Below are 21,463 nucleotides of genomic sequence, written 5' to 3'. Positions count from 1 at the left end.
TCCTCTGGTACTGTAACTTCCCCCTGGAGGCCATTTGGAGATCTTAGAGAAATCAATGAGAGGAGCATCTTTACTGGTTCCACACAAAGGCTGGAGAAGTCACACACTCCGCTGAATTCTCTGACCAGACACATTTTCTACACATTGTGAACTCGTAATTATGATGGTGCTTTTAAGGAGCTCCTCTTTAACCCTTGTGCTGTGTTTGAGGTCCTGGAGAGCCTGGGCCTTTTTAACATAATACTTATACTTTTTATTTTTATTTTATTTATTTATTTTTTTTTGATAATGCTGTTGAACTTTTGCTTAACTAAAATCAAACATTGTATTTTGTTATTTTCATGTGAGTAAAAGATATGAGTGCTTCTTCCTGCACTGGTGAGGTCAGAGGGACCGCAAACAATGAGGAAGCAAGGCCAGTGTAAACAGAAGACAAGGGTTAGCCTGATGCTGCCAGAGCATACACACTGAACCCCACACTGAAGGTGTGCTGCCTTACCTTACATGTGGGTGGCTGGAATCACACTGGATGGAGCAGAGGTTGTTTCTCCATGCCATTGGAAGGCGCTGCAGCAGATATGCGTGATTGGAGCAGAGCTCCAATGTTCACGTCACAATGCATTTACAGCGTGAGCCACCGGGTTGACGGATCTCTGGTCAATGTAGCTGTGGGATAAGATTTATTGCACATTACATGCAGGGGTCTCAGTGTGCTTTACTAAAACCCATCACATTAGCTGTGCATCTGTCTCAATTCTGACCATGTGGGTGTAGGAGGATGTGGCAGGTGAGTTACATTTTTGTATATATATGTTCAAACGATTAAAAGAATGGATTCTTTAACAAAAAAAAAAAAAAAAAAAAAAAAGTAGTTTGAGCTGCACCTAATTTAACTATTTCCATCATGCTGGGTAGTCTACTCTGTGATAACATATCATACTACTCTAAAAGCTGATGCAAGCAGTACTCGGGCACATGAATAAATATACTTGTTTACATTTCTCCACAGTATATCACATCAATTAAAACAACAATAGATTTACAGGAACAATCCATAAAAATTCACTAATAGGGCAGCAAACTACTCCCACATCAACCAAGCCATCACTCAGGAGTACAGAATTCATGAGTCATTATCTGATTTTACATTATTTTCACAAGTCAACACAGCACACAGAAAATGATGGCTGTCATCAGGTTATGCTCATATTTCTTTGAAGTGTTTATGTGATTCCACTGAAAATGGCTGCAGCTGTGATTGAAATTTGAACTGCTGAAACTTTTCTTGCCTCAGCTTCCTACACCCATCTGCACATTTTAATAAAGAAAAGCTCAGCTCAGGCGCTGCACAACCTATAAGTATCAGACATGATCATCACCAAGACAGGTGATGCCATCAGTGTGGCCTGGGGAGTGATGGAGATTGATGAATTGTTGTCACGGTCTTGTGCTGTGCCATTGTGAGTGTATGGCCCTTTACAGTGTCACTGCAGGAGGAGGCAGCAGCAGTCTGCATTCAGTGATTTATCCTTGTCTTAAGTTTCGGCCCTGAAAAGATACCAAACCTTTCAAAACCCTGGAGGTACCTGGAAAACAATCTGCAGTACAAATGAACAAAACCTCATTGTTAAAAGAGATGATTTTTATTCATGTGTCAGAACACAAATGCAGTAGCTACGAACATTATTTTGGATTTCATAAATCAATACTGTATGTACAAAGTGCAAAGACTGATATGAAACTACAATATTTAAAAAGAGACAACTCATAATGAAATTTCAGAAGATGAAAGTTCCTCTTGTTCTTTTTGCAGGAAGTTTTAAGACAAGCTTCAACATCCAACCTACATACAGCCCTGTCAAAAATAAGAAGTTAGAAGGCAAGAAAATGAGATTTTTTGTTTTTAAATCTGTTTGAAAGGTGTGATATGGTCATTTTTGTCTGAATTGGATCATTCTGCAGTACTGTGGCTTGTGTGAGAAGCGGGCGTCAGTCCAAGCTAAAACTGAAGAACAGCTCAACGTGCTGCCTGTGGAACTCCTCCAGTGCAGCTGCGTTACTCGTTCTCAAACCTGCTGTATGGGTGGTCCGTGTCACCGATCAGACCTGCACAGGGAAGAGAAAGTGGACACGAAATGAAAACACAAAAGCTCATGGCAGATCAGGGAACATGATGTGCTCCGTTCTTCTGCTTAGATTTCCTACTTTCCCATGGATCTCTGAGGTACGGGTTCTCACATGTACACATTAGTCCAAGGACATACACAATTAAATGAAAATCCACCCAAGAAATTCTTACATTGTTGAAATTGGATGTTCAGCGCATGGCTGAATTTACCCACTTTAACCTCTTCCTCAATCTGTCCACTTTTTCCTTCTTTCTTCACTTCCCAGAATGAATCACATTTTTGTAATACTACACCACATACAGTACTGCTCCTACAGTAATGTACTTTTGCAGTTCAAAGATATTGAGAGACTTGCGAGACACGAGAATCAAAAAACAAACTAGCAAACAATTTTAAATGACATTAGTAGAGGTCATGATGTCCTGACTTTTCGTTGGATCAAGCCTCACAAACAGTCGACCCCAGAATGCAACTCATTGTGTCTTTCATTAGAACCTCGCCCACATCTTTCAAATGCCACGCCTCATGTTTAATGCGCGCTTTGACCCAAGCCGAGATAACCCTGTTGACATTACTCTGTGCATTTTGTCAGACTTGCCATATCCAGTAGAAAGACATTTATTATCAATGTTGCTCATATACTAAAAGAGGAATGTGTACTTTTGTTGGAAGACAAATAAAGTGATTCATGGAGTGTTTTTTTCCCTGAGCTATGGTATGTTAACAACAAACTCAAAGCTGTCTGAAACAGAAACACAGTTCAATATGTCAAGTCATCGACGTGTGTGTATATATTATTTGTCAGTCCATGTCAGTAGAGGCATATGATGAATAACTATAAAACCATAAATACTGCTGACAAAACAACAGCTGGGCTGAAGGACTAACAACTGCAGCAAGGGGAATTTGAGGATTTCTAAACTATCAACTGGTCATGAGATACAGGCTTCCTCCAACAAATTCATTTTGCTGACGCAAACTTTAAGACCACGAGACGTTAGCATGGAGAGGTCAGATAGTTTGACTGTATGATTGTTGAAGGTTTGTGGGCTGAAACATCATTCTAAAGGAGAAATGTTGATGGAGCCAGTGTGTGCAACCCTTTTCTCCTACTTTCAAGAATAGAGAGGTTGTACCAGGCCTTCTCAAAGTCCGCATCCAGACCGAGTGGCAAGTCAATCCAGACCCAGCCTATCAAGGATTGTCAAGTGGCAGCCCGCCAGCCCTGTCTGGCCCACAGAATATCAGTGAATTGGAAAAATGCATGCATCTGACATCACTCAGCAGCCCAGTCCATCCTGAGATTAGATGGTAGATTAGCTTGCCAACGTTAAACTGTATAAAAATGGATGAAGTCTCCATGATGTCACCCATAGGTTTCTAAAGAGCAATTGTCGAGCCCAGTACCAGAGGCTCCGGCTGTCACCATCTGGCAGTGCCTGACTCCGCCAAACTCCCAGCCATTTCAAAATTGGGCAGAAGTGGAGCATGGGTGGAGCTGAACAGGCCGAATTAAACCTGGTAGCTGAAACCTAGTAGACAGCTGTCACTCAAGAGGCCATGCCCATAATTACACATAAATCTAAGCCTTAATATATTTTAAATGAGTGAGTTAGAGAAAAATTCATTTGGGTTTATTTCTGTTGGCCAACAGAGTATTTTTGTTTGCTTCCTGGGATTCCAAAAGAGTTTTTTGTTGAGATAAGGACTCATTCGTTGCTAGTTGAACTGTGGGTTTTGTATTGAGCATTTTCTAGTATGTCCAGAGTGAAAGTGAAAACATTCTTTTTTCTGAAAGACCAGCCCACTCAGTGTCTGATTCTGGCTCTTGGATAATATCAATAAATCAATAAATGTTAAGAGGGGTCTTCAGAGGCCTTTAACACTAAGACATGAGATTGATTCAAACTTCTCATCTCACTTCCAAAATGGGAAACTCTTCCTTTAACCTGGTGGGCAAGCCATTTCACATTCTGTGCATCTTTTTTGTCTGTGTGAAACTTTGACAAAAAGGAATTCTCACTAAGTATAACACTGCTTTCAGTCTGAGGGGTGCAGGTTAGCGTCATCTCACTCCTGAACTACACAACTGGAATTATAATTCATACTCCCTCGCTGGGATAATTTCAACTGATCATTTTGGTGGAAAACCTCCTGTCACTCATTCAGAGAATCCTCAGTCATCTTAAATGATTCTCATTCTCAACTGAGAGCAACTGCTTTTAGGAAATAACACAACTTAGTGTTTATTCCCACAGCGGATGTAATGCAGCTCCCTGGACTGTGTTTTACAGAAGAAGTGCAGCCTTGTCTGCAATCCACGTGGAAGTAAACTAATGAGAGCAGGAGGCCTGAGGAACGGATCGCCATCCATCACTCTGTCATGTTGTCCATACATAAAAACCAAGTAACCTGACATCTAACTTCACTAATGCTGCAAGGGAACTGTATGACACATCAGCAGATGAGGATGGGAAGTAATGGGAAGCAATTCCTTGCACACAATTGAAAATGTTCCCACATGAATGGTAGAAAATGAGCAATCCCCCCTTTAACAAAACTCTGAAAGAGGGCATTTCAAAAACATCAACCCCAGCCATGTCTACACTGGGCTTCAGGTGATTGATCAGTCTGCCACTGTATTGGCCATCATTGTCCTGTGTAATGTTAAAATGCAAATGTTGAATGCTGCCTCATTCTGTCGCAGCACGTACAGCTTGTACTATTTAGATAATTCTGACGAATTACAACTTGGGTTTGGTTTTTGGCCACAATTCCCATCAGTAACAATAACATTGTTCTGAGAACATGACAATGTCAAAGTGCAATGGGGCAAGAAACACAAGCATGCAGACAATTATCAGGTTTAGAAATCTAAATACATACTTTAAATGAAGTCTTATTTGCTCTTTTTTTTTTTTTTTTTTTTTTTAAAAGGCAGGGATTTCATTCCATACACATTTTAGTCTATGATCCTCACTAACGAGTGCTACAGTGTGTCAATTCTGGTGGTTTGGATGCTGAAGTCAGGGGTTTTACTTGATAGCTCACATCTCATCCCATCTCACTCCCCCTGGGTGAGCCAGACTTGTTTGGAGGAGAGAACAAAGGCCAGTTGTGCATGCCTCCAGTTTTCCTGTGAGGGATTATTCTTGACATTATGGGTGAGCTCACTGTCAGTTTAACCTCCACACAAAGCGCTTTAGATAATCCAGCTAAATTGCTAGCTTGTTTACAACCTGTTTGATATCTAACTGCCTGTGTTTCTTGCCTTGTCTTGCCATGTTCCAAGACCTTCAGAATTAACTTGATGATTGCAATGTTATCATAATGGTCAAAATTATGAAAATAAGGAAACAAATTGTAATTAACCTGATTGATCCTTTAAAAGGGTGAATAGTAGGGATGCCCAGATCGACTGGCTGCTGACCGCTATCAGCTGATATTCGATGAAGACATGCCATGAGGAGATCAGGCTGCAAATTCAGCTACAGTTGCTTGGCACAATTAAGTACATTAAATAATTAAGAATTTGCTTAATGCTATATTAATTACATCCATAGTATCACCTAATACTACTGAGCTAGATATTTGGCTGACTGCTGAGTAGTATCCTCAACATGACTACTCATGAAGTCAGTGTAACATTTGATTGTGTGGTCAGTCTCAGTTTTCAGTGTATGTAAACTTGCCACCACTGGAACAGCGGCTACACATCCTTTGAAAAGAGCTACAACTTAACCATGCACATGCACACAGGTGTGTGTCACAGGTGTGCTCCAGTACTTAAATGAATGGCACTGTGCCTCTGAGCAAGATGGACTTTTTGGGGTTCTTTACATCACACCCCATTTTGTCCATAGCACCAGGTTTGCAGCATGTCACTTTTGCTCCACACAGACAAATACAGTGTATGGTACAAGCTATGCTAACAAGATTGCTCTTTGTCTGTTGCTTCAGTGACCTGTACAATCCTGCTCACAGCCATGAGGGGACTTCCATTTGACACCAGTGTATGATAAATTATGCTTAAATTGATTTAAGCAGACAGGAGTTAGTATAGCCTGTACGTGGCCTGAATTACCTTGAGGACAAGACATATACTGTTGAATAATGCATTGCGGGCACAGGGTATGGGAATGACAAGTCAATGACATTGTCCTGGAAAATCTGAAACTGATTCACATGCATGTGAGACAAAGCTGACATGAACGGAACAGAAATGAGGGGTCGTCTACATCCAGCACTGTGCCGAGACTTACTGATCAACTCAAGTAAAGCAGATGTATACACCTCAGGGACAGATGGGACAGACTATCATTAAAGAGGCTGAATAAATGGTAATATGATGCAGACTCATACATACCATACTTCTTGCGGATCTCATCGTGCCTTGCCTTTCTTTCCCCCTTCCTGTAAAAAAACAGAAGAAAGATCACAGTTATTTCACACCTGTTGTTGAGTTCATTTGGTCAGGCCTGAGGACAACTTATGAATTGGTGTGGTTTACTATTGATCTGTATCACTTTTTACAAATGAACCAAGAGGTGTGCACATGAAGTCATGTGGACCAACAGCTGACTTCTTCAGTGGAAAGTTTTGGTGATGACACTTTCTTCAGATCACTTTTTTGACAGTCTACAGTCAGCAGGTAGACTTTCAGTTTAGCTTTTGAATTACTGCTCAAACTGTATCTGCCATTATACCATTCTGTGGTTGGTCTGCTTTTGTTTCACATCCTACCAGAGCCCGAGACGCAGCAGGTATAATGAACCAAACTTAGCAAACAATGCACCAATTTGTTCGAGTCAAACATGGTAGATGTGAAAACAGATTTTAACTCAAAGACTGGCAGGAACGTACTGGTGGATTTATACCAGCTGATCTAGTTTGTTGTATACACTTTCCCAACCTTATTTACACCAGTTATACCAAATCAGGTAAACATCAAGGAACACCTTTTGCTCACATATCCCAAATACGTACCAGGGAAAGCAAAAAGGGTTGCAGCTAACAGCTAACATGTGCCATTGCCCCAGCGTCACAAACCTCTGGTTTGGTCTCCTTGATAGATCAGAGTCTAATGAAACTCAGGGAAATGAAAGTTAAACGTAGGTTTACAGTCCCTGGCACAGGAAGGGGTGCTATGATGAAGTGAAAATGAGGGTTTTAATAACCTGTCACACACACATCAACTGCAGGCTGCAGTAACATGACATTTCTTACCTATCTAAAGCTATGCTTCCACTACAAATCTGCTCGCAGGACCACCATACTGGACTTTGTATCCATTTTAAGCGGTCACTTTTCCCACACACATAGCAATAGGCCTGGACAACAGACTTATTTTTCCCTTCATACCTTTGTATTGATGAAGCTATGATATTTAGGAAATACTTAATTATGCTTTTAAAAAAAATACAAAATGTAGAGAAATGATTTCATTCCATAATGCACTGCACCAGTGACCAGGAAAAGACAAAATTACAGGAACTCCCATTTGATGTATAGACTCATTTTATGCTATCAATATCATATTGATATACTGTATCACCCAGCTCTACAGAGTCCATTTATTTACTGTATCATTTGTACAAAACGTCAATGTGAGCCACAACAACATGCAGGGTGAAAAATGCAAAAATAAACTGTGGGAAAATACCTTTTTTCAATATCTCTTCATCCATAACAGCCAACCAAGTATGAAAAGGCACGTCTGCATTCATGATGGCATTTAAACGCTGGCTTGTTGTGGAGCGTTAAGTGACTCATTGCAGACTTTGATGCTACAGTTTAGCTGGCAGTCAAACACAAACAGAGCCGCAGGCCTGCCGTCAGTCCCTCACTCAGCCTCTCTGAGGAGCCACAAAAGCATGGGAGGAGGTTTTGTACTCTGGACCTCCAGGGGCGTCACTTCACTTCATCTCTGCACAAAGAACTGGTGTAAATCCGTCAGTGTTTCATTGCCAGGTAGTGATCTGTGAGCAATGAGGGTGGCTGAGCTCTGCCTACCATCTGTCCCCCCGCCCTGTCGCTGGCTTGTATGAAGCTAATTGACTGACATGTTCACACTCCCTCTACATAAATATGGCTGCATTCAACAAGTGAAATGGGGAAGCACAAAAAAGGGAAGCAGAAACAAGATAAGCAAGGGATGGAATCTTTTCCAGCACTCATCTCTGGAAATGCTGAACTAGAACAAAGGAAACAGAGAGCTTCACTTCCAGAAGACATTTAAGGCTCTGCTAGTCAAGATTATCATTGGTACCTGTCCACGAGTTATATGTGTGTCAGGACACACAATTCCAAGTGGAAAAAATGAGAGAGGCAGAGATGGTGTCCAACACAGTGCCACCATAATACATAAAATAACATTGCTAAAGAGGAGCCTCTCAAAATTCTTGAGGATAGGGTGAGGGAGTGTTCACTGCACTGCAACTGAAAGTTCAGTTGACGTTCTGGGTTTAGAGGCCACATTTATCCAGTCAATGGAAAGCTCAAGGTCAGCTAAAATGGATCAGATAAGACTGGTATTTTATTATTATCAGATACAAAAGAGTCACATGCTGTAATTTGGTGGCCTTCTGTATTATTATTGCCATTAAACTTGTATCCCTGCTTGAGGCATTGCTGGGGTTGTGGCATTTTGGCGGAGGAATTCAATTTGAATTAATGGAACTATAAACAAACATGAGTGCTCTGATGCTGAGGCTATCAAGACTGAGTCAGACAAGCTGACTGGTTGATCTAACAGTCTGTTGGGAATTTACTTATAACTTATAACTATATTATACTGTTCATTTATGTTGATAAATCCAAGTTCTTTCCCATTTGTTTCACAGTTGTAGCATTTTGTCTGCTTCCTATTGGACATCAACAGTATACCCTCAACATGTACAAATGAAACAGGCACAATCATGTACAAACAACACCCGTATATATGTTTGCAGCCCCGAGAAGCATAACTGTAGCTTAAGAAGGCCTTATAGCAAAGTCAACTAGCTACTGAAAATAAGCTTTATTATTTGGGTTTCAATCAGAGTTTTAGTGGAGTAAATACAGTTTCACAAGGCTTTCCTACCTTGACAAAAGCAAACTTGTAACAAAAATATCAGAAAAAAAAACAATCCTGTGTTTTTTCCGAGCAGTAATATCACTTAGCATTCAAAAAGTTGTATGGGTCAATCCCTCACAGACCGTTAATTAATAATTCCCCCAGAGTCAGATGAGGATGAAGGTTCAGTGCTGTGAGCTGGCTGTCCAGAGGCAAGGCAGCAGCATCTAGAGGCACTACCCTCTGCCATGATGGGTCCGATCTATTCTGAAAGTCCTGTTCACAACATGAACTGCTTCTATGTAGGTCACTGCACTAACTCTGACTTCGGAGATTTGATCATGCTCGCTGCAGGAAACCCTGACTAGATTCTTTGGCACATGAGAGAAAAGCTCATAGAGGTTGGATAGTTCAACTCACACACTCACTCACTCACACATACACACACACAAAGAACCACAGCTCTCGTGTTCCCAGCACTGTGACGATGATAAACCACAGTTACTGACTATCTTTCTGCACGACTGCCTCGCTTACCAACACATCACCCAGCCATCCTTGGAGGATGAAGGCACTGGGAACACAGGCACTAAATAGAACGATGAGGCTGAAACATTTATGGAGCACAGGAAGAGGAAGGCTTCCAGGTCTACTGACTGCTACAACACACTGCTGTATGATTAAGTGACTAACACACTGTTTCTTTGACAGTGCATGGTACTCCACAGGATGTAGCTCACTCTATTTATGACCACATTACCAAAGAGCAGCTGCTCGGCCTTGACAATCCAATTGGTGTTTTGGGATGTGAGTAGAGGAACACTGAGCTCCTCCTCTGGGACATGGACTTGTTGGGGCTGCACACACACACCAGTTGCTTGAATCCCAAACATACAACGAGGCCTTTTGTTGGGGACTATAAGCTATTCCATTGCAGGAAAATCCCCTGTAGGTCCTGCTGGGATATCCAAGAGGCCAAAACATCCAACTTGTTGAAAGAATAGGATCAGATCTTATCTTCTTATTCATTCATTATCTTTTTTTGGTTTGTGCCATTCAACCTGATGTGATGACAGAGTTAGTTTGATTGTAACAGAACTTTTAATATGAAAATAACACATAGTATTAGTACTGCTATTAATTCAACCAAGGAGGTTATGTATTTGACCCTGTTTTTCTGTCTATCAGATAGTTTGCAGGATATCTGAAAAACCCCTTCTGAAAGACCACCAAGATTTCAATGAAATTTAGTCAAAAGCCACGAGCCAAAATTGCTTCTTAGAGAAATTTTAAGACTTTAATAAATAGTAGAGAGTTGACAGGAAAGGAGGGGGAGAATGATGAAGCGAAGATCCCTATCTGGAGTCGCCTCAGGGACGTTGCAGCCCCTGGTCAGAGTCTTAGATTCTAGACTAAAGGGGCACCCCAAAGGATGAATTTTTGGTGCAGATGACACCATCATTTCTATAACAATTTATGCTTCCTCTCTTTCTCTGAGGTAAAGTAGGTAGTAGGACTAGGCCATAAAAGAATAACGATATGCGATAGACATGTAATCAATATCAATAAAAAATGCATTCGATAAAACATTCGATAATTTTTTTCTTCGTCAGAAGAAACCAGAAGTTGCAAAGCAAGGTTGGTTGCATGAACAAAGGCACTCGCTCTCTGGTAACCTAGCAACGTAGGGAGCAATCACTGATCAGTGGGAGTAACATGCTAATAACCAATCATGTAACAGTATCAAGTTTGGTTGCGCCATCTTGTTGTCTAGTGTTTGATCCTTCGCGTGGAGTGAGATGAGAAACAGAAAATGAGCGCTGCAGTGAGCTAAGAAATTGTCGATAAAACAGGGAAAGTCAGCTCGCCAGTATGACCGTTTTTAGATTTTATAAGTCGGACCGTAGTCAGACCAATGTGGTCTGTAAATTATGCAAGACCGTCATCCCCACCAAGACCGGTAATACCACAAACTTGTTTTACCACCTTAGCTGTGCTCACCTTTTGGAGCACAGCCGTATTCACCAACGTCCAACAACATCTGCAACCGCAGCACCACTGCACAAGCAGCAGACCACCATGAAGAGGTACTCTGCTTCAGTGCCTTATGACAAATCATCTAAAAGGTACAAAGACATAACGGAGGCAGTAGCATATCATACAACTAAAGACATGCTTCCACTGAGCACTGTGGAGAAGCCAGGTTTTAAAAATCTCTTACACATGCTTGACCCATGCTATGTCATACCTGGCCGAAAGACTGCCATTCCCAAGCTGCACTTGATGTGCAGAGAATCTGTGCAGCAAGAAATATTGTCAGCCAAGTACTTTGCAACAACTTCTGACCTGGGGTCAAGCCATACTTCTGAGCCATACATTAGCTTGACCATTCATTTGATTAACCATGAATGGGTTTTGAAACCCAGGTGCCCTGAGACCGCATATTTCTCCGACGACCACACAGGAGAAGTGATAGCAGAAGGCTTGAAGGAGGCACTGTTGTCTTGGACTCTGATTGAAGACAAAATGGTGTGCATCACCACCGACAGCGGGGCAAATGTAGTGAAAGCAAGTTCACTGAACGACTGGACATGGCTGCAGTGTTTTGGCCATCGTTTGCACTTTGCTATTGGTGAGTAGCATTGTCATTTTAATGCTCGTCATCCATGTTGATTCCAATAATAATAATAATAATAATAATAATAATAATAATAATAATAATGATAATAATAAATATTATTACTATTATTATCTATGAAAGCAGCTTTACACACTCACATGACTTATCCTGATCTATTATCAGTTATTTACACTGGCGTTCTGCAGGTGCCGCAGGAAAGGATAAAAGAGTGGACAGGGCCGTAGGCGTGTGCAAGAAAGTGGTCTCTATCTTTTCTTGTTCGTGGAAGAAAAAGAGTGTGCTCGCTAAAGCACAGCAACGTCTCAATCTTCCCACACACCAGGTGGTCACAGAGTCACTAACCAGGTGGGGCTCAAGACAGAAGATGGTGGCAAGGGTCCTTGAGCAACAAAAGGCCATCACTGAAGTTCTGTCTTCTGACAAAAACAACAGGCACCTGATCCAAACATGGCAGGATATTGACGTCCTTGAGTCAATGAATGCGGCCGTAACTCCTCTCCTGGAGTTTACAGACTCTTTCTGGGGAGTCATATGTGACAGTATTGTACGTGAAGCCTGTGCTCCACCTTTTCCGTACCAATTTGCTGAAAGTCAACGAGGGAGACACTCAGCTCACAAAAGAGCTGAAGACAAAAATTATGGCCTACTTCGATGAGAAATATGCTGGCCCTGACACAGATGATCTCCTTGACATGGCTACCTTTGTGGACCCTAGGTTCAAACCCAGTACATCAGACCAGAGAAGGTAGGGGCCATTAAAATGAGAGCAGTGTCTGAGATCATGGATGAAGACCAAGGCCAGTCACAGGCAGGGCCTTCTGAGGGAGCAGCTGACCAAGGTGAAGAAGGGGGAGCAGCCAGTGGACCACCTCTGCCACTGGGCATGAAGAAGCAACGGAAGTCATTGGGGAGCTACTTCATAAAACAGTGTCAAGAAGAGGATGCCTTGCCTCTCACTGAAAAACAAAAAGTGGAGAGTGAGCTGGAAAGGTACCTGATGTGCCCTGATGCAGACAGTGAGTCTAAATGCCTGCATTGGTGGAGGCTACATGAACATAACCCCGCGACTGTCTCAGCTTGCGAAAAAGTACTTGTGCATCCCAGTACCTCCTCAGAAAGAATTTTTAGTACTGGGGGTAATATTGTTACATGCACCAAGGCAGCTTTAAAACCAAAGGTCAACAAGCTGGTGTTCCTAGCACAAAACCTGGAGTGAAAATATACTTGAATTGTTCAAGTATGTTTAGAGTAAGAATAACTTGAAGAGAACTGTACTGTATCAGCTTTGTTTTTTATGTTACTGATGTAAAGTCTACCTCAGTTTTATTTTAATTTCTGCTATGTTTACAAAACACTGCACATATTTTAAAACACTTTATTCTCTCACTTTGTTCTCAGGTTTCTCTATGTTTACATTTTTACACTTTGCACTATTTTATTACACTTATTTGTAACGTATTCTTCATTTTTGCACCTTAATTGTTAAGTGTTCATTGTGATTTTAGACTTTTATTTATATTTATTATTTGAGTGTTTTCCATTGTTGTGTTGACATTTCCTTTTCTTTCTGCCTTGATAGCTGAGGGGATTATAATCAGAGGAAGGTTAAATTTAAAATAAAAATGTTTAAATTTAATGTATTTTTCTCCTGGTCCTTATTTTAAATAGGTCCTAAAGAATATTATTATCAATATCGACCGATATAAAACACTTATGTCGTGATACAGTTTTCAGCCATATCGCCCAGTGATATTTGAACATATTTACACCATCCTAGAAATTTCTGTCACTCTCTACCAAATGTGCTAAATATATGGACGGTTTCCTTTTTTTGGTTTAGGCATGACAGACATGTCCAAGTGAAACCAAATTCAGGTAACACATCCCCTTGCACACAGCCTGCTAAATGGGATGAGATGGTGCTACAGGAATAATGCTTCTTCAAGTGGCCATTACTAAGCCCCTTTCAATACTTTGATATTCCCAGGGTTTAGACACTCTCCAAAAATCACTATACGTATTATGATAAACATCTGGATCCAGATGTGAATGAATCTATATATTTTCAATAATTAAAATATATTTAGAGAATTTTAAAGCAGTGGTAGGAGCTCCTCTCTCTTGTTTTAATTGAAGAACAATACATTAGAAAACTGTAATTAACTACATCTATGTTCCAGAGCTGGGCAACAATTCAATAGTATTGTTTCTTAAGTGTCATTATATTTTAATGATATCATCACATCGTGTTATACAAATTTCTGTTGTCCAAATCAAATTTATAATTAAAACCAAACTAAATGAGTTACTGAAGTGAAGAATTTTGTGGAGTAATAAATAAAAGTTTTTTTCTATTCCACCAGGTGAGTCCCACTGAGATAAAACAAAAAAAAAAAAAATCTCCTTTTCAAGGGAGACCTGGAAGCATCACAGTGTTTAGACAAGCATATACATAAAAATTAAAAACACACAGAACAAAAGAGACAGTATCAACTTACAGAATCATATGCCTAAGACAGACAGGAGGAAGAGGATCTAGCTAGGGATGCAATTAAAAATTCCAACTGAATTTGCCACCAAAGCCTTCACTACATTTGTAAATGCCCTAATTAGGATGAGTCTATAAGGCTGCAGATCTCTCTGCAAGTGGTTCCCTGCTGCAGGGACAGAGAGCATAAAGGCCCGTTTTCCCATTAAAGTGCATTTTAGTGACGGACAGTAAGAGGGCATCATTTGAGTGTACACAATATTATATATGTGATTTAGCTCACATTTACTGTATCGTAATTTATATAGATCTCAGAAAAAACATCCTTCTGATATTGTGAGAAGAATTTCAATCATATCTCCCAGCACGACAACGTTTGCATCTTGTGGTTTTCATTTGAACCAGAGGCTACGAGTAACGTCATACTAGTCATGACAATGAAACCATATAATAATATTAGTTTCACTCAAAGAGTTTTAAAATGCAGAGAAATTACTGCCATGTGAAGCTGCTGTTCAAATACACACAGTTCTATTTTTTTTCCAGCAGCTTAAACCCACTTTCACTTGAGCCTGGGGTGAAGTTCTTACCGTTCCTCAGCACGCTGTCTGATCTCCTCTCTCTTCCTGGCAAATCTCTCCTCATCTCTGTCAGGCCTTAAGACATAAGGAGGCATGAACAGAGTATCAGAACCAGGGAGCACCAAAAACACACTCCTCTGGATGTGACAAATTGCATACACCTACAAATTGCCTCAATTGCTTGAGGGATATTCTTTTCACAAAGCGTAACAACTTATAGGTTACAGTGATTCAAATTCTCCAGAGCATGATTTACATTTGCTTCATGGATTGTCTCTGCAGCTTGAGAAACAAACGAAAAGTGATGTTCAAAAGTTAAAGTAAGCTTTTACTAGAGAAACAATGTGTGACACCTTTGATCATGAAATTATCTCATTTAATGGAAGTGGAGAAATCAGGAAGTGAGAAACTTAAATTGCCTGTAGGTAAATGTAAAATAGACACTTCATGTGTTTGTGTTTCAGGCATGCCCCTCATCCCTTTTTTTCTGTCAGATGATAGACATGAACGAGACTGTTAAACCCACAGGACTGTCAGTGTGTGACAGGCCAGTCTGCAGTTGACTGACTGACATGACATTTTCATTTCTCTCCAGCACAATGAGAGCACCCCCCCCCCCACACACACACACAGGAAGTTAAAAGGATGAAGCTACAAGAGTGAATGTAGCCCTGATTAATGGGTGCTCAACTCTACAAGCTCACTGCTCAGTTGTTGTTCACCACAGTAATTAAGAACTCATTTTAATTGAGCACAGCAGTAACATCACAGAGGTAGAATTCTGATGGCTAACACAACAGATTTGGGTAATTTTCTTTCATTTCTTTACAAGCTAAGAGTTACTTTGATTAAACAATCAAATGTTAGAATGTTAATGTTAAAATGAAATGTTGCAACCTAAACATATTCAACGTTGTCTTTATGAATCTCATCATGGTCAGCTGTTTTTTTTTTGACAGTGTCAAAGAGTTGTTAACTCTACCGTACAGTTATTTTTTGAGGCTGTCATCAGACTTGCTGTTCACTGGACTGCATCATTACCACATGATTTTTGGTCTCAGTCTAGTTTGCATAGCCTACAGGTATATACACTGTCAGTGCTTTCTGATACTTTGTCAACTCAAAAACATATGTTCCATTTGCACCACACTGCCACTGACTTGTCATACAACCTTACCCTGATTGACGCTTCTTGCAGCAACAGCAGCAACAGCAGCACACAATGATGCTGATGAGGATGGTTCCACCCAGGACGGCCAGGGAAATGATCAGGGCTTCAAAGTTCACTGAATCACACAAAAAGAAAAATAATATATTATATTCATATAATATTTTACAAGAAAAAGATTTATTCTAGGATCATATAGTAACTGAAATCTGACACTTTCAGTCCTCCTTTCCTTAAATGACAATATAAACTCATCTTGTATGACAATGGTGCCACCCGCTGACTGCTTGGCAACACTACAAGTCATCACACTATTGACGAAACTAGGCGCTGCACATTTCCAGTGAAAACATAACTATGACACCAAGACTTAGTGATGGACTTTGTGCCAAGGCCAGAGACAACTCCAGCAGCATTTAAGTGTTTATCAGTTTTGACTGGTGACACATTTAAGTAATACAATCTCTTTATCAAGTCAGTGACAAAGCACCTGAAATAGCAGCAATGATCACAGTGAGACGAAGGATACAAATCAGTTGCCTACTTCTGTAAGGCATTCAAATTTATCAACCCATGTATGAGCAGAGATATTTTCATTCTAAGCAACCTGACGGCGGTGACTCTGTTGATATTTTACAGAAAGCTGAACATTTTTGAACAGCTTTTAAAACAATGAAAGGTTTGTACATGTATGTTCATTTCATTTGCTTCTGTGTAGTGTACTAGCTAGGAAGCTAGTGAGGACTTTGTGGTCAGTCTCATCCTGAAATTAGGTGTCCAACTGTGGCCTTAACAACTTTTCCACAACTTTGCATAACAAGGTTGGAGCACATTCACTACATTAAAATGTTGGCCATAACCCTTCACCCCACTACTGCTACTGTCTCCACACCTGGATCTGTCATTCTTTTCAGTTTGACAGTTAGCAAGTTTTTTAAATAGGGAACAGGTTATCGAGTCATATGCTGCTCAATGCTCGAGGCTCTTGGGTTTGTGCTCTTTGCCCACCAATCACTATCACATGAGTCTGGACTAATCAGTAAAAAAACACAACAAACGGCCAATAACAATGACGTGTTTGTTGAAGCCCTGGTTACATTTTCTTTATCCCATTTCCTCTGTAATTTTACTCTTTTCTGAAAAGCCCCAGTTGAATCTGTGAGCCTTACTGGGGACATTCCACTTAAGTTAGGATGAGTGTAAAAAGAAGTGAAATTCATAGAACAGAAAGAAAAAGAAACAGCAGATGATAATGGAAGGAGGGTGGGATGGCTTATGAAAGACAAAATGCTGTGATTTCAGACAGAGATTGTGGTTATCTTAATGCAGATTAGGATTGGGCAGTATGACGATTTACTGTGTGGCGGTAGAAATATGTCCACCAGTACCAGTAGTAGATTTGCTAATATTGTTTCCGTAGCAGTGTGTGCAGTGCTACCCTGCTAAACAGCGAGCAAGTGGGTATGTTGATGACGCTGCACACAGTATAGCTGCTCCTCATGGCCTAAACCAAACTGAGTATTTCCATAGCGCGAGAACGTGTCTGACAAAGACAAGTGTGCTACACTACACTGTTGAAATGATGACTCTGGACAACATTTGGACCTGATTCTGCGGGAACTGTCCAGAGTTAATATCAGCAAATGACGTCAGTTTCTCTGATTTGGGCAAGCAGGTCTGTTTACCACATTCTCACGTTTCATTTACTTGCATATTTATAGTTATTTCCCGTACATGTACATATTATATGGTTCATGTTGTAAATGTTAAAGGAGGGCTACTCCTCTGTCTTTATCTACGTGAATTAGCTGAGCTTCAAGCCTGTGATAAAATTTGTGAAATACGCTTGAGCTTCATTTAGTTGTTCTTTTTTATACCATACTTAAAAATGACCTCATCTGAAAAATTTGGAGCCATAAAAATCCCTAAGGTGATACTCAAAAATTAGGGGACCGCCCTGCCAAACGCTGATTTTACTTTCTGTAAGAATGAGGAAGCAGGTAGAGAGACACAGGAATGAGATGTCAGATCATAAGCCGTAGTCTTTCAATGACAGTGAAGCAACATGAAGTGAGAGCAACAGGAAGTTTTAGCTGACTCGTCTCACATAGTATCTTTTCAAACAGCTCCGCTCAGCTAAAACATCCCATTGGTTGTGTTACTTCTTTGTAGTTGCATTGTCTTTATTTCTAAGGACATCTTTCTTATTGCTATACATATTTGAGGCAGTTTATGTATTATATTTGTCACCGGTCTTTCTTGCATGTTAAAATGGAAACTAAGTGCTACATCTTCAGAGCACTGAACCATTACATCAACTTCCTTACATCAGTCCCCCTCCTGTCCCCCGCACTGAGTTTCTCTGAAACTCAATACCATGATTACCAAAATAAGTCAGTACTTGACTTTTGTACACCAGTTTCCTTCTTTGATGGAATCCAATAGAACCATTTTCATGTTTCCTTTTTGAACAAGAACGACCTGTTTACAACACCAGTGGGATGATTGATTTCAGTCTTGTAATGTGACAAATGAAACAGCAAAGTAGATGTATCACAATAAAACGGATCAACTCACTCCAACACACTCCCCAGCGGGCCTGGGACAACTTGCACACAGACGCTGGAGGCAGCAACCAGCTCACTGGGTATTCTGTGCAGTTGTTGGTGGTAAGGCACCACAGACACTGTGCAGACAAAACACAAACATCAATCCTCCACATGTCATGGTTCCACTAAAAATCTCCCATTCAATACACAAATCTAGAGCTGCAACAACTGGTCAATTTATTGAATTAAGAATAAAATAATCTGTAAGTAATTTAAGAAGCAACACCAAATGCCTGGTTATCTAATTAGTGATGTGCATGTATGGATGAACAAGATTCCCACTGTCCTTACCTACTATCTAGCGAAACCACAGCCAAGGGAGTGGGCTTGGCAGAAATAGCAGGGAAATAAACTACAACAGCAAACATTTTCTGGTGCCAGCTTTTCATTTCTAAGGATTTCTGCAGTCTTGCATTTGATGTGATAGTACACTGAATATCTCTGGACTTTAGAGTGCTGGTCAGAAAAAGCAAACATTTTAAAGAGGCATTTTGACTTTTCTGATATTTTATATACCAAACTGTTAATGGGGAAAATAATCACAGGATTAATCCATAATGAAAATAATAACTTGTCACAGCATTACTCAAATCAAAACCTTATTTTAGAAGCTTTTACTAGAAGATCAACAAATATTGTCATGAAAATTGTCCTGAATGTATCTGACAGCTGATCAACTGTCAACTATAAAGTTATTCGACAACTATTTTGACAATCATTTAGTCGGTTTGAGAACTTCTTCAGAAAAAAAGATCAAAATTCTCTGATTCCAGCTTCTTAAGTGTGAATATCGTCTGTTTCTTTACTCCTCTATGGCAGTAAACTGAACATCTTTGGATTGTGGACAAAAACAAGACATTTGAGGAAATCATCTTTGAATTTGGAAAACACTGATCCTTTTTCAGCATTTTCAGACATTTTCTAGACCAAACAACTAATTCATTAATCAACAATAAAACAAAATACTCTTTAGCTGCAGCCCTAATATATTATATTCACATTTGCATTTAAAAACCGTCATACCAAACTCGATACAAAAGAGGTCATATTTGGTTATCGGCGCATGCGCACTGAAATAGCGTTTCTATCAATCACTGGAAAAATCTTCACGTAAACTAGTTAGATGCATAAAAATGTCACACAAGCAGTACTTCAGCTTTGTAGAAAATTCAGCATTTTAGTGGAGTATTTGATGGTAGAAGTACTTATAAGCAGTATTTACAAGCTGACATTTTGTTAAAATGGATTAATTGCCCCTTGGGATCACTGTTTTAAGGAACCTGGTGATTAAAGTAGATTAGATCTTTATTCATGTGGGAGGTAAAGTAGGCCGCTGACTGTGCAGCCAAACAAAGGACCATAAAAACACTATTTATGACAACAATTTGAATGTTTCGGGCAAAGGTCTGGTGTCGTCGTTCAGAAACTGCACCCAAATGACTGCCGGCACCCTCACCTTTGCTTGTGGAACACAGGTGTCACAGTTTTTGTGCGCAGAGCAGGCTGAAAAGAGAGAGAAGCAGAAAAGTAGCTAATGTTACTCGGAAGGAAAAAAAACAGTCATGATAGCAGTGCTAGTAGGTCAAGACCAGCAGCCTGCCAGGCACATTCAACTGTGACGTATTTTTGAAACACTATTTCAAACAAGTAAGGGTAACTAATTGATTTATAAACTGACATTAAAGTATGTTTTACTACCGTACGAAACTCTACCTTTGTCAACCGAAACAGCGAGTGTAACGTTAACTTTACTGCTTTTCAAACGAACATTCAACTTACGCGTCTGCGGTGCTGTTGTTTGGCATTCTCCATGGCTAACAAAGCTAACGGTCAGCACAACGGCACAAAGAAACACCCAAGTCGTCAGTGTTTGGCTCTCGGTTTTAAAAGACATCGTTAAAACCACAGAACAGCTGGGAAGTTTAACTACGTCTTATATTACTAAATGTCTGCTCGTCGAGAGTACACGCTTGCTTCTCCTGAGCTCGCTGCTCTCGCTTACGACTCCTGTCTCTGTTTTGCTTTGGACTCAATCACGGATGTGTATCTGCTGCTGTCACTTCCTGGGTGTTTAGGGTTAGCGCGTTTGGTAAAATGTTGACAGCCCGCGCGGGAGGAGTTATGCTGTTAGCAATAGACACAAATGACCGCCCGCGCACTTAAACAGGTTTTGAAACGCAGCTAAACGTAAACTTTTTTTCTTTGACCTCTGAGTTTATTCACCATAGCAAGATGCCTTAACAGTTCTACATCTGGAGAGGTACACTCATTCGCTCGGATTTATGTTGTAAACTGTCAAAATACGGAATAACAATGGGATTATTTTACAATACGTAAGTAGAGACACTTCAGTTATTCACTGGTTGTAAATATAATTGCCCATGTCAGGGAATTTTTCAAAAGAGAGAGCTGAGAGCTGAGAACTTCTTCTTGTTTTTAATATTGTGGGTTGTAGTTGTAATTTCTTCTGAAGAAAAGGAAAGAATTAAGTGAAGGAAATTCTTATAATATACAAAGTGTGTGATTTTCCCTTTTACTGCAAATCTAGTGTACAAATTCATGTTTACTTATTTCATACATTTTCACAATTTAATATTGTGATATAATAAGTTAATATAATTAACTTTTCCATGGCCCTTTTTTGATGAATTTGTCAGATGGCACAGGATGAGAATGCTTCTCTAGGATCAAAAATAAAAGCCTGTGTTGATTTTGAAAATGAGTCTTGAGACCCATCAACCCAGGTGTGACTTGACTGAATGTGGGGGAGGCTACACCTATTTAGTTGCAATC

The 21,463-nt window shown here is 40.2% G+C and overlaps 1 protein-coding gene across 1 annotated transcript; it reads right to left on the bottom strand.

Moving 5' to 3' along the window:
- Positions 1-1,628: 1,628 nt before the first annotated feature.
- On the bottom strand, positions 1,629-20,707 carry LOC143325211 (pituitary tumor-transforming gene 1 protein-interacting protein). Its single transcript, XM_076738156.1, has 7 exons — positions 20,450-20,707; positions 20,127-20,173; positions 18,639-18,747; positions 16,071-16,179; positions 14,903-14,968; positions 6,496-6,542; positions 1,629-2,106 (listed from the first exon to the last, which is right to left on the bottom strand). Exons 1-7 carry the CDS (start codon positions 20,562-20,564, stop codon positions 2,057-2,059), a joined length of 543 nt encoding a protein of 180 aa, XP_076594271.1. The 5' UTR covers positions 20,565-20,707; the 3' UTR covers positions 1,629-2,056.
- Between the last annotated feature and the right edge of the window lie 756 nt (positions 20,708-21,463).

Source organism: Chaetodon auriga, chromosome 8 (assembly GCF_051107435.1).
Source record: "Chaetodon auriga isolate fChaAug3 chromosome 8, fChaAug3.hap1, whole genome shotgun sequence".
In the NCBI taxonomy this organism is placed as follows: Eukaryota; Metazoa; Chordata; class Actinopteri; order Chaetodontiformes; family Chaetodontidae; genus Chaetodon; species Chaetodon auriga.
This window is presented reverse-complemented; position numbering and strand designations above follow the sequence as displayed.

Coding starts and splice junctions, on each gene's coding strand:
- LOC143325211 (XM_076738156.1), bottom strand. CDS start 20,564: ATGTCTTTTAAAACCGAGAGCCAAACACTGACGACTTGGGTGTTTCTT. Junction 16,180..18,638: donor CCGCTGGGGAGTGTGTTGGA/GTGAGTTGATCC, acceptor TGTGTGATTCAG/TGAACTTTGAAGCCCTGATC. Junction 14,969..16,070: donor TGCAAGAAGCGTCAATCAGG/GTAAGGTTGTAT, acceptor TTATGTCTTAAG/GCCTGACAGAGATGAGGAGA.